Source organism: Thecamonas trahens (assembly GCF_000142905.1).
Source record: "Thecamonas trahens ATCC 50062 unplaced genomic scaffold supercont1.22, whole genome shotgun sequence".
Lineage (NCBI taxonomy): Eukaryota > Apusomonadida > Apusomonadidae > Thecamonas > Thecamonas trahens.
The window spans coordinates 347,724-358,402 of NW_013657658.1; the positions used below are offsets into that span (position 1 = coordinate 347,724).

Here is a 10,679-nt window from a genome sequence, read left to right on the forward strand (position 1 = left end):
ACAGCTATACCCTCCCTCTTCTCCCCTCCCCTGCCCTGCCCCCCCCCCCGCCCCTCTCGAAGGTGATCATCATGAAGGGCTGGGGCCGGGTGAGCTAGGCGCGGCTGGCAAGGCTCGGCGAGCAAGCCGGGGCGGGCAAGGTGGAGGACTGACAGGCATTGAATGGGCGCGGGCGGACGGGTGGAGACAGTCCAAGATCGCGATCGAGACGGTGCAGTCGACGGCCAAGTCGCAGCGGGTGGCGGCGCACTCGCACATCAAGGGCCTGGGCCTGGCTGACGATGGAACGCCCGAGCCGGTTGCTGCTGGGCTGGTGGGCCAGCTGGCGGCGCGTGAGGCGGCCGGCGTCATTGTCGAGCTGATCAAGGTGAAGAAGATGGCCGGGCGCGCACTGCTCCTTGCGGGCGCGCCCGGGACAGGCAAGACGGCGCTAGCCATGGCCATTGCCGCCGAGCTGGGGACCAAGGTTCCATTTGCTCCGCTGGTGGCGTCCGAGGTGTACTCGGCCGAGGTCAAGCCGACCGAGATCCTGATGGAGTCGTTCCGGCGGGCAATCGGCCTGCGCATCAAGGAGTCCAAGGAGGTGTACGAGGGCGAGGTGATGGAGCTCACGCCGCAGGAGACGGAGAACCCGCTTGGTGGCTACGGCAAGACCATCTCGCATGTCGTCATCGGCCTCAAGACGACCAAGGGCTCCAAGCAGCTCAAGCTCGACCCGTCAATCTACGAGGCCATGCAGAAGGAGAACATCGCCGTCGGCGACGTCATCTACATCGAGGCCTCGTCCGGCTCAGTCAAGCGTGTCGGCCGCTCCGACCGGTTCTCCACCGACCACGACCTTGAGACCGAGGAGTACGTGCCGCTGCCCAAGGGCAACGTCCACAAGAAGAAGGAGATTGTGCAGGACGTGACGCTTCACGACCTCGACCTCGCCAACGCCAAGCCGCAGGGTGGGCAGGATATCATGTCCATGGTCGGCCAGATGATCAAGCCCAAGAAGACTGAGATCACCGAGAAGCTCCGTGGCGAGATCAACAAGGTCGTCAACCAGTACATCGACCAGGGTGTGGCCGAGCTCGTCCCGGGTGTCCTCTTCATCGACGAGGTCCACATGCTCGACATCGAGTGCTTCACCTTCCTCAACCGCGCCCTCGAGTCGACCCTCGCACCCATCGTCATCTTTGCCACCAACCGCGGCGTGACCCCTGTCCGCGGCACCAACGTCGCCGCCCCGCACGGCATCCCCGTCGACCTTCTCGACCGCCTCATGATCATCCCCACCCTGCCCTACGGCAAGGACGATGTCGCCCAGATCCTCGCCGTCCGCGCCCGGGTCGAGGGCCTCAGCTTTGCTGACGATGCCATCGATAAGCTCGCCGACATCGGTGTCTCCACCTCGCTCCGCTACGCCGTCCAGCTCCTCACCCCATCCTCCATCCTCGCCGGCATTAACGGCCACGAGACCGTCGACATGGACGACATCGAGGAGACCAACGACCTGTTTGTCGACGCCAAGACCTCCGGCCGTACCCTGGCCGCTTCGGAGGACGGCTACCTCCAGTAAGTGAGCGTGCATGAGTGTGGCTGTAAAAACAAGCGACCTTTAGCAGGTGGTTGGCAGCCGCCAGGCCACCTACCGCAGTGACCCGTCAGTCTGCGAGCCACTGTCGTCGTAGTTCTCGTGCTCGTCAGCCGCGCTCTCGCCGGAAGCGCTACTGCTGCCGGCGTCACGGTCTGTCGCCGCAGGCGCTGCTGGCGCGAGCCGCAACAGCTTGGATGGCTCCGAGACATACACCCGGAGCGCGTAGCTGAGCTCGACGCCGGGCTCCCATGTCGAGACGACGACAACAAGCTGCGCACCCGGCGCCACCAGCGCCCGCCGCGACACACGCGCTTCGAGGCCGACATCGCGGGTCTTCTGGTACTTGGGTCCGGCGACGCTACGGCCATCGCCGGCGATCAGCCGGGTCCGGGTAGTACTCTCGTCGGAACGGTGGGCGAGAACCAACTGCAGGCCGAGCGCGTCGGGATAGCCGACTTCGGAGCCGGCGACAAGCCGCGAGTCGGGCTGCGAGAGCACCAGCAGGAGGTGGATGGTGTCATCGTCAGCGTCAGCGTCGGCGTCGGCGTCGGCGTCGCTATCGCTTGCACTCGCAGACGCAAGTCCGGACACCTGGATCCAATACTGCGCGCACTTGTCGCGGACCCGGCGGCCGCCGTCGGCAGCATCGGCCGCAGAGAGCACGCCTTTGACCGTGTGCGGCGTGTATGACGCCGGTGGGATCTTGCACACGTCGAGCCCTGTAAAGTACTGAGTAAAATGGGCTAGCGGCATGTAGAAGATGCCGTCCTCGTGGGGAGCCCCGCGCGGCCGCGGCGGGTCGTCACGCCCGGCAGTGAATCGCGAGAGCGACGGCGAGCCCCACGGATTGGCGAGTTTGACCCACCGCGCGGCGCCGCCGCCGACTCCGTCCTCGGAGCTGACGCCAATGACTGGGTACGCGTGGCCCTGCAGTAGGCCCAGCCGCGACGGGAGGAGGTCGCCGGCGGCGGCCGGTTCGCTCTCCGACGATTCGGTCGCGGCGGCGACCACGGCTTCGTTGACCAAGTACGCCGCCACGACGGTGGTCGGTGCCGAGACGAGCTCGACGAGCTGCGGCCAAAATGTGCCTGACATGATGGCGTCGTGACCCGGGCCCTTGTCGAGCCGGATGTCGAGTGGAATGCCGCCGGTGAGATCGACCAGCGCAGTTTTCTCGGTTCCGCGGTCAATGGCGTCGTATGAGCCGTGCAGCTTGGCGTACGCCTTTTCCAGAATCATTACCCAGAGCTCGCGCGAGTCTGCTGCGCGCGAGAAGAGCGGCGCCCCAGCGTCGTTAATTGGCACGCTCCCATCGACCACGACGTACACCCACCGGCAGTTCTTGAACAGACGCACCCCGTAGATCGACGATGTGGTGGAGAACGCAACAAACAGCGGATGCAGCATGCCGACCGCGCCGACCGCCGCTGCCGCGCCGAGCAGGTACGTCGTTGACAGCAGCCCCGGAACCACATCGCCTGGCACCACAGGATCAACAAACATCGACGCGCCCGGGTAGAGTGCCTCGACCCGGGCCGTTGGCGGTGGGCTCCGCGAAATCGTGGCCAGCACGTTGGCCGGCGAGAACTCGGGGTCGTCAAACACAATGCCGCCCATGGCCTTGCACTCGGAGACTAGGCGCTCAACCTTGCGGCGAACCACTGCACCCGTGCGGCCCCATCCAGCGCGCCAGCCGCGCGAGCGCGGCGTCCGCATTCGCACCGGCCTGCCCGACCCGCCCTCGCCGATCGCCACGCCAAACGGCTTGAGCGGAGCGCTCACGAGCCACTGCGCGCCAAGGCCGCCGATGGGGTCAGCCGGCGAGCCGGCAAACGGCGTGCCAACCTTGGCCAGCGCCGACGCCTGCCCGTTGTTCGCTGCCGCATCCGGATCACGCAGCTTGCGCCGGCGGTGCTGCGCCGGAAGCGCGACCACCACTGCGCCGGCATGCTGCGTCGACACCGCAGCACTTGCCGACCTCCGGAAGCCTCCTGGCCCATCTAGACAAAAGCCCGGCGTCGAGTAGTAGGCCGCAAAAATGGCGCGGCGGGCGTAGTACGCACCTGCAAGCGCTGACCGCTTGTCGTCGGCATCTCCCGGGTCGTCCGCGTCGGCATCGCTGCCGGCTCGCACTTCCATCGGGCGAGCCAGCTCGGGCACGCTCGCCGACAAGTTGAACATGGCCCGAAAGGAGGCCTCGGCAACAGCGTCAACGCCTTTCGCATCCATCGCCTGCGGCATCGGGCTCATGCTGGCTGCGGCTGGAGCCGGGACGCGGCTGGCGGCTGGCGGCGAGATCGGGCGCATCGCGGCGGCAGCAGCAGTGGCATCGGAGCCTGGCTCTGCTCTCGCTGGCTGGCCTTCGCTGGCAGGAGCCGGAGACAGGGCCGGAGACAGAGACAGAGACGGAGTTGGAGATGCGGGCGGAGAGGTAGGCGCCGGACGTCGGCTGGGGTCGGCGGTTGGGGCGGGAGGCGTAGGAGGTGCAGTGGCTGGCGTCGGTGGCGAAGGAGCAGCAGCCACCGGAGGGGGTCCCGGGCGGATGGCAGCCATTGGTGGGAGTGGGGGAGGGGGGAGGGGGAGGGGAGGGGGGGGAGGGGGGGCGGTATGGAGTGAGGCAGTGAGCGTGAGAGGAGGAGACGGCGTGGCGGGAACGACAGCGAAGCGATGGCGTGCGTCCAATGGCGACCAATCAATGGCGTTCAATAGCAATCGATGGCGGTCAGCGGCAATCGATGGTGGTCAGCGGCAATCGATGTGACCATGCCCATGACCTGGCATCGAAAGAAAGTCATCAGAATCCACACCCCTTCCCGGACAATGACATGGTAAGCTCCCCCTCCCCCCCCCTCCCCCCCCCCTCTCCCGCATCCTGATCCCCCATCCCCCCTCAATAATACATCAATACATGCTCCCGTCCTCCCGCTACCCTCCCTGCCCCTGTATCCCCCTCCATATCCTCGTTACCACTCCATTCCATTTCCTCCAATCCCCGCTCCATCCCCCCCCCCAATCGCCCTTCCATCGCCCAGCCACAGCTCACATGCGCCACAAAGCCGCGTGACTCACACCACGAGCCGACCTCACCCGAAGGCCACCACCACCACCCCCACCACCACCACCCACATTCACTCACACTGCACTCCTTGCCCTCACTCCCTCCCTACCTACCCTACCCCCCCTCCCCCTCCCCCCCTTCCCCTCCCCACGCACACCAGCACACGCTCGGCGCACACGCTCGGCGCACACGCTCGGCGCGCATCGACAGGTGGACGGACGTCTGCGGGGAAGCGACATGACCAGTAGGGAGGAGCTTGTGGCGCAGTATGTGCAGGATTTCGACTCGACGGTGTATGTGTACCTGGTGACTTCGTCGCTGGCCCTCGTTCTCTGCACCCTCTCCTTCTCGCTCTACGCATCCATCCCTGCCCTCCGCAAGCACCCGTCGTCCATCATCTTCTGGAACCTGGTCGCCGACGCCGCCTTCTCGCTCAAGTTCTTTCTCTCATCGGTGGCATGGCTTGCTCGCTCGCCGGTTGCCCGGCCGGGCCTCTACGACCACTCGTTTCATCTCATCGCAGACTCGTGCGTCTCCGCCGCTATCTACGGCGAGTTCTGGGGCGTGACCACCGGCGGGTACAACTTTGTGTGGGTCTTCAACTTTTATCGTGAGCTCAAGGCGCCACTCATCTCCACAAAGTCCTCGATGAAGTTCTACCACGCTTATGTCCTCTTCATGTCGCTCATCGGCGTCGCTGCCGTCCTCGCCAACCATCACTTTACCGTCTCGGGAGATCTCACCTGCTGGGTCGCCATCCACTCGGTCGCCGCCTGGTACACCGACATTCTCATCGTCATATATGGCGGCTTTGGCTTCTACACCCTTGTCTACCTTGTGGCCTGGCGCCTCAAGGGCCAGCTCATCTTTGCCCGCTCGCGCCGGGCTCAGCTCCTCAAGCACCACGCCTGGTACGTCCTTGTCTTTGTCGTCTGCTGGCTCCCGCCGCTCATCTGGCGCCACACGTACTCGGCCATCTACGGCGCCGATGCCCAGCAACCGCACCTCCTCCGCCTTCTCACTGCCGCCATGTACTCGGGCCAGGCCGTCCTCATCTGCTTTGTGCGCATGCTCGAGCCTTCGGTCCGCCGCGTCCTCTGCTCGCGCCTGCCATGCTGCCGCCGCTTCTTCCCGCCGCAAACCGGCTACGATGAGCTGGCTACCGTCGACGCACCCGATTGGGACACGCTCACCGGCATTGTCTCCATCCAGGGTGACGCTCCTGGCTCCGGCCTGCCGCGAGTCACCACCCCGTACACTGCCCTTCTCTCCCCGTTCGGCGACGAGCCGGCCATGCGCTACGGCTCCGTCTCGCCCGTCAGCTCATCCAAGATCCGCCTCCGCACCCCCACGCTTGTCGATCCCAACGAAGTCCGCGGTTGGGGTCTTGGCTCCGAGTTCCGGGTCGAGATGCTCCTCTGCATGCTCTCTGGTGTCTGTCAAAACCTCTACGATGCCAAGGTCCGTGAGACGCAGGAATTTATACGCACCGCGCCGCTCACCGAGCTCCGCAAACTTGCCGAGGTTAAGACAAGGTACTCGTTCAAGTTCAAGTTCCGCAACGCAGGCGTTACCTCGTCCCTCCACGACACCGACGACGTCGGCTCGATCACCGACTCGGCCATGTCGGGTGCGTTTGACACCTTTGACGCTTCGCCAACCGGCAAGGCACCGCCATCGGGCGAGTCGCGCCACCACATCACCGTCTATGCCGCAGATCTGTTTGAGGCCATCCGCGGCGTGTGCTCGGTCTCGGCCGCAGAGATTGCCCGCGTCATCTCGCCCGACCTCTACCGCGCCGGCCGCATCAAGGCCTCGTTCTCGGCTGCCCGCTCCGGCTCGTTCTTCTGCTTCTCGGCTGATGCCCGGTTCATGGTCAAAACCATGCCGTCGAAGGAAGTCGCCGTTCTCCTCCAACTCTTGCCCGAGTACTACTTGCACCGGACGATGAACAAGTCCACGCTCCTCTGCCCCATCCTCGGCCTCTACGCGCTTCACGTTACCCAGTTTGAGACCGTTTACCTCATGGTCATGGGCAACGTGCTCGGTGATGTCAAGCACGATGCCGTCTACGATCTGAAGGGCTCGACCGTCAATCGCATGTCTGCCGGCCGTGCCTCGTCGCTGCACTCGGCCTCGGGTCCAGAGCCGTCGCCGCTGGCCGCGACGACGCCAACCACTCCGGTCCTGGGGCTTCTGTCTGGCCGCACCGCCGCTCTCTCGCCCGGCTCGAGCGCCGCCGGCTCGCCCGAGTCAGGCTCCAAGCTGGACGCCGCCAACACGGGCAAGTCGTCAGGTTTGCTGATGGACAACGACTTTGCTGTTGACTTTCCAGCAGGCCTCGCCATCAGCGCCCGCGCAAGGCGGCGGCTGCTTCGCCAGCTGGAGAGTGACGCCCGCCTCCTCACCGCCCACAACCTCATGGACTACTCGGTGCTGGTTGGCGTCTCGCGGGTCACGCCCGACGGGCCGCAACGCCCGGCCCGCGACTTGCTTGGCGACCCGCTGTGGGTGCTGAGCTCGACAGACGGCGAATACGTGTACGCGCTGGGCATCATCGACCTCTTCCAGCGGTACAACGTGTCGAAAAAGGTCGAGCGCTCGCTGAAGAAGCTCCGCCACGCCTCGCGGACCGTCGACATCTCCGCTCTCCCGCCCGAGGGCTACGCCGCACGTCTGCTGCGGTTTGTGGCCGACTCGGTCTTTCCGTAGCTTTTATTCCGATCAGAGTGCGTTCAGCAGATGAAGCAAGGGGTCGTCACCTTGGTCACTCTCGTACCCGCCATCATCGACCGAGACGTTGATCTCGGAAAGCAGCCGCTCGATGGACGAGCAGACAACAGATGCTCGCGGGTAGTCGGTCGGCGTAAACTCGGCCTCGGCCTCGGGCTCATCAGAGTCAGAGTCGGGCTCGACTGCCGGCAGGGCAGCAAGAAGGGCGGCGGCCGGCGGCGGCGGCTTGGGCGGCGGCGCGCCACAGCCGCCTGCGGCCGCGATCGCCGCCGACGACGGCGGCTTAACCAGTGTCGATCGCCGCGCCTTGGTCTTGGCCGGAACACGGGTAGCGTCTGCCGACGATGTCGGTGGCTTGACAAGCGTGGCTCGCCGCGAGGTTGTCGGCGGCGGTGCAGGTGCAGGAACAGGCGCAGGTGCAGACGCGGGAAGAAACCCTCTTTTTTCTTGCGGGTCGGGTGTTGGGGGGGCGGCCGGCGGGCGAGAGCCGGCTTTGATGCCGGCGCTGCTTCCACCCCAGGCTCTGGCGGCGTGCTGCCGCGGCGACGGGTGCAGGCAATGGCGGGGGCGGTCTTTTTGGTCTTTTTCGGCCTTCGCGGCAGCGGCAGAGTCGGAATTCGTCGGTCAGTGGCGGTCGGTACGGCGGGCGGCGGCGGCCGGCCACGCCGACGTGGGTCGGTCGTCGGCACCGGCGGCGGCGGCGGCCGGTTTCGCGCTGCCGATGCCAGTGATGGCGCGTCGGCGCTAGCGGCGTTTGGCTCTGGCTCGGCGTCGGAGCACGGCGTGTCGGTCGGTGATGGTTGTGGAGCTGACCGCGAGTAGCCCGAATAATCCGACGAGGTCGACGACGTCGACGAGTCAAAGGTCCGCGACGCAAGGCGCGAACGGGTGCGGGGGTGGTGGCCCGGGGCAGGACCGCCGATACCGGCCTCGATGTCATCAAGCGCGGCCTCAATGTCGTCAAGCGACGCCGCGGACGCGATGGACAATCGGACCCGCGAGGCCCGCCGCTCCAAAAGGAGAGTTCGCGACCGCGAGCCTGTCCGCAGCCTCAGCGGCTGCGAGTCAGGGAGCTCAAGGCCGTCGCCGGCAAGGCTGGTGCCCAGTGACGAGTTCAACTCGTTCAAGCTCGCGTCGGAGCTGGTGGCGACAGCAGCCGCGGTGGCGGCGGCGGCAGCGGCGGCAGCAGCGTTGTGCGCGAGCGTCTCCTTGATGCGCTTGACAAGGAGGGCAATGGCGAGCTTGGTCTCGACGCCAACCTTGGCGCGCATGACTTTGATGTCGCGGACCGGAATGACGGCCTCGACAAGCGCCGAGGCCGACGCAAGCGCGTCCGTGACCAGGGTAAACTCGTCGAGGGAGAGCCCATTGCCGTCAAAGCTAAGCGAGACAAGAGTAGTGTTGTCGGCAAGAAGCAAGACCAGCGGAGCGACCAGCGCGCTGCCCATCCGGTTGTAAGAGACGTCCAGGGCGCGGAGGGTTGCAAACGACTGGGTGGCGAGCGCGTCGAGGAGAATGGCCCCGTGAGCGCCGAGTCGGCGGGATCCGGCGCCTACCAAGCTCACTTCCGAGTACGCGCCGGTCGCCATGAGCGCCGCAAGGTTCATGACGACTTGCGGGACATCACGCGACTTGGTCTTGAACACCCGATCGAGCGAGAGAGTCCGCAGGCTGGTAGCAAACGGCTTGAGCGCATTGAGGAGGAGGAGGAGAACAGGCGGCGGTGCCGTCAAGTCGTCGAGGACAAGTGTGTGGAGCGAGGTAAACGAGCCAAACGAGCCCAGGAAAAGCGGCGCGTTCCCGGCAGAGAGATCGAGGTCGGCAAGGGCGAGCTTGCACTTGCCGTCGTGGGAGGCTGATGCCGAGCCAAAAGCCGCCACAAGGCGAGCGAGGTACGCCGGCTCGACCCGCATCGATGAGAGGTTGAGGTCAGCGAGGGCGGAGAGGGCAGAGAGAAAGGTGACAGCGCGGACAATAGTGTCGCCGTCCATGTCGAGGCCCGAGAGGTCGAGAGCGGTGAGAGTGGAGAGGACAGCGGCCGGTGGCATGACGGTGGCCACGCGCATGCCCATGGCTTGCAGCAGCAGCCCGAGGTGCAGGTCGGTGCTGCCAAGGCCCAGGCTCTGCAGGCGGACAACGCGATGACCGGCGAGCCAAGCGCCAAGCGCCGACGAGCCGGTGGCCTCGAGGCGGTTGCTGGAAATGTCGAGAGCCGTGATGGCGTGAAGCGGCGAGTCCGGTGGGCGCGAGGCGAGGAGGGCGGCGAGGCCGTCGCCAGTCATGGACGTGGCCTTGAGGTTGAGGGTGGTGAGGAACGGCAGTGTGTCCAGCGCCGGTGCGAGGGCAGCCACGCCCTTGTCCTTGAGCGGATTGAAGGAGAGATCAAGGAGGGCGAGCGAGGCCGGGCCCGGATTGGCCAGCAGGCCGGCGGTGAGCTTGTCGATGCCGGTGCGGGCGCCACAGTTGGAGACGACCAGCTGGGTGAGGGTGGTGTTGGAAGCGAGCGCAAAGGCGAGGAGGCCGAGGATGCGAGGGCGTGAGACGTCGGTCAGCTCGAGGCGGTCAAAGTAGCGGTTGAACTTGAGGGCGAGGGCGAGCGGGTTGAGCGAGACCTTCTTGGACGACGAAACGTTGGGGACTTCCGAGAGAAGAAGCGAGCGCGCCCACGGTCCGTCGACAATCTGCGCTAGGAAGCGGTCAAGATCGGGCGAGAAAGCCGACCAGCCCTGGAGGGCGGCGACGGAGCGGTAGGCCGTGAGGATGTTGCCACCGGGCGAGGGTGCGGGAAGCGGGGGGGGATCCAGCGGCGGCGCGGCCCAGGCAAAGTCGTCAAAGGCCACCGTTAGGTCTGCCGGCCAGCCCCAGGTGAGCAGGCGGTAGCGGGCGACAAGAGCCTGGGTAATGGCGCCGGGCACGCCGGCCAGGACCAGCTCGCCCGGCTTGACAAAGTCCAGCTTGAGCTGGCCGGCCGAAAGATCTGCTGCCGCCGCCGAGAGCTGGAGCAGCGGATAGCGGGCAACGAGCTTGCGCGACGACTTGACAACCCGTCCGGCCTTGACCAGCAGCAGATGGTAGTCCGTGATGACCACAAGCCGTGAGCGAGTGGTCGAGCCTGCAACCTGCACCACCCATGCCCCGTGCAGCACCGCTTCACGGAGCGGCCACTCGACCTGGGCAAGGACAAACTCTGTAGCGGGGAGGGTGAGGGGGGGGAGGGGGGGGGGGGGGAGGGGATAGGAGGGGGGGGGGAGGAGGGAGGGGGGGGGCGGTACCATTGTCTGTGCGTGTAAGTCGACCGGAATGCAA

The 10,679-nt window shown here is 66.1% G+C and overlaps 3 protein-coding genes across 3 annotated transcripts; 2 read left to right on the forward strand and 1 right to left on the reverse strand.

The window, feature by feature from the left end:
* Positions 1-71: 71 nt before the first annotated feature.
* AMSG_05323 (RuvB-like 1) lies at positions 72-1,603 on the forward strand (the record flags this gene model as incomplete). The annotated part of the gene is made up of 2 exons (XM_013902579.1): positions 72-89; positions 191-1,603. The coding sequence occupies 2 exons, from the start codon at positions 72-74 to the stop codon at positions 1,562-1,564; spliced, it is 1,392 nt and encodes a 463-aa protein (XP_013758033.1). The 3' UTR covers positions 1,565-1,603.
* Positions 1,604-3,999: 2,396 nt separating this feature from the next.
* Positions 4,000-7,352, forward strand: AMSG_05325 (PPK-1 protein; the record flags this gene model as incomplete). Its single annotated transcript, XM_013902580.1, has 2 exons — positions 4,000-4,013; positions 4,886-7,352. 2 exons carry the CDS (start codon positions 4,000-4,002, stop codon positions 7,350-7,352), a joined length of 2,481 nt encoding a protein of 826 aa, XP_013758034.1.
* A 12-nt stretch (positions 7,353-7,364) lies between these two features.
* On the reverse strand, positions 7,365-10,648 carry AMSG_05326 (uncharacterized protein; the record flags this gene model as incomplete). The annotated part of the gene is made up of 3 exons (XM_013902581.1): positions 7,365-7,810; positions 8,044-10,558; positions 10,646-10,648. 3 exons carry the CDS (start codon positions 10,646-10,648, stop codon positions 7,365-7,367), a joined length of 2,964 nt encoding a protein of 987 aa, XP_013758035.1.
* Between the last annotated feature and the right edge of the window lie 31 nt (positions 10,649-10,679).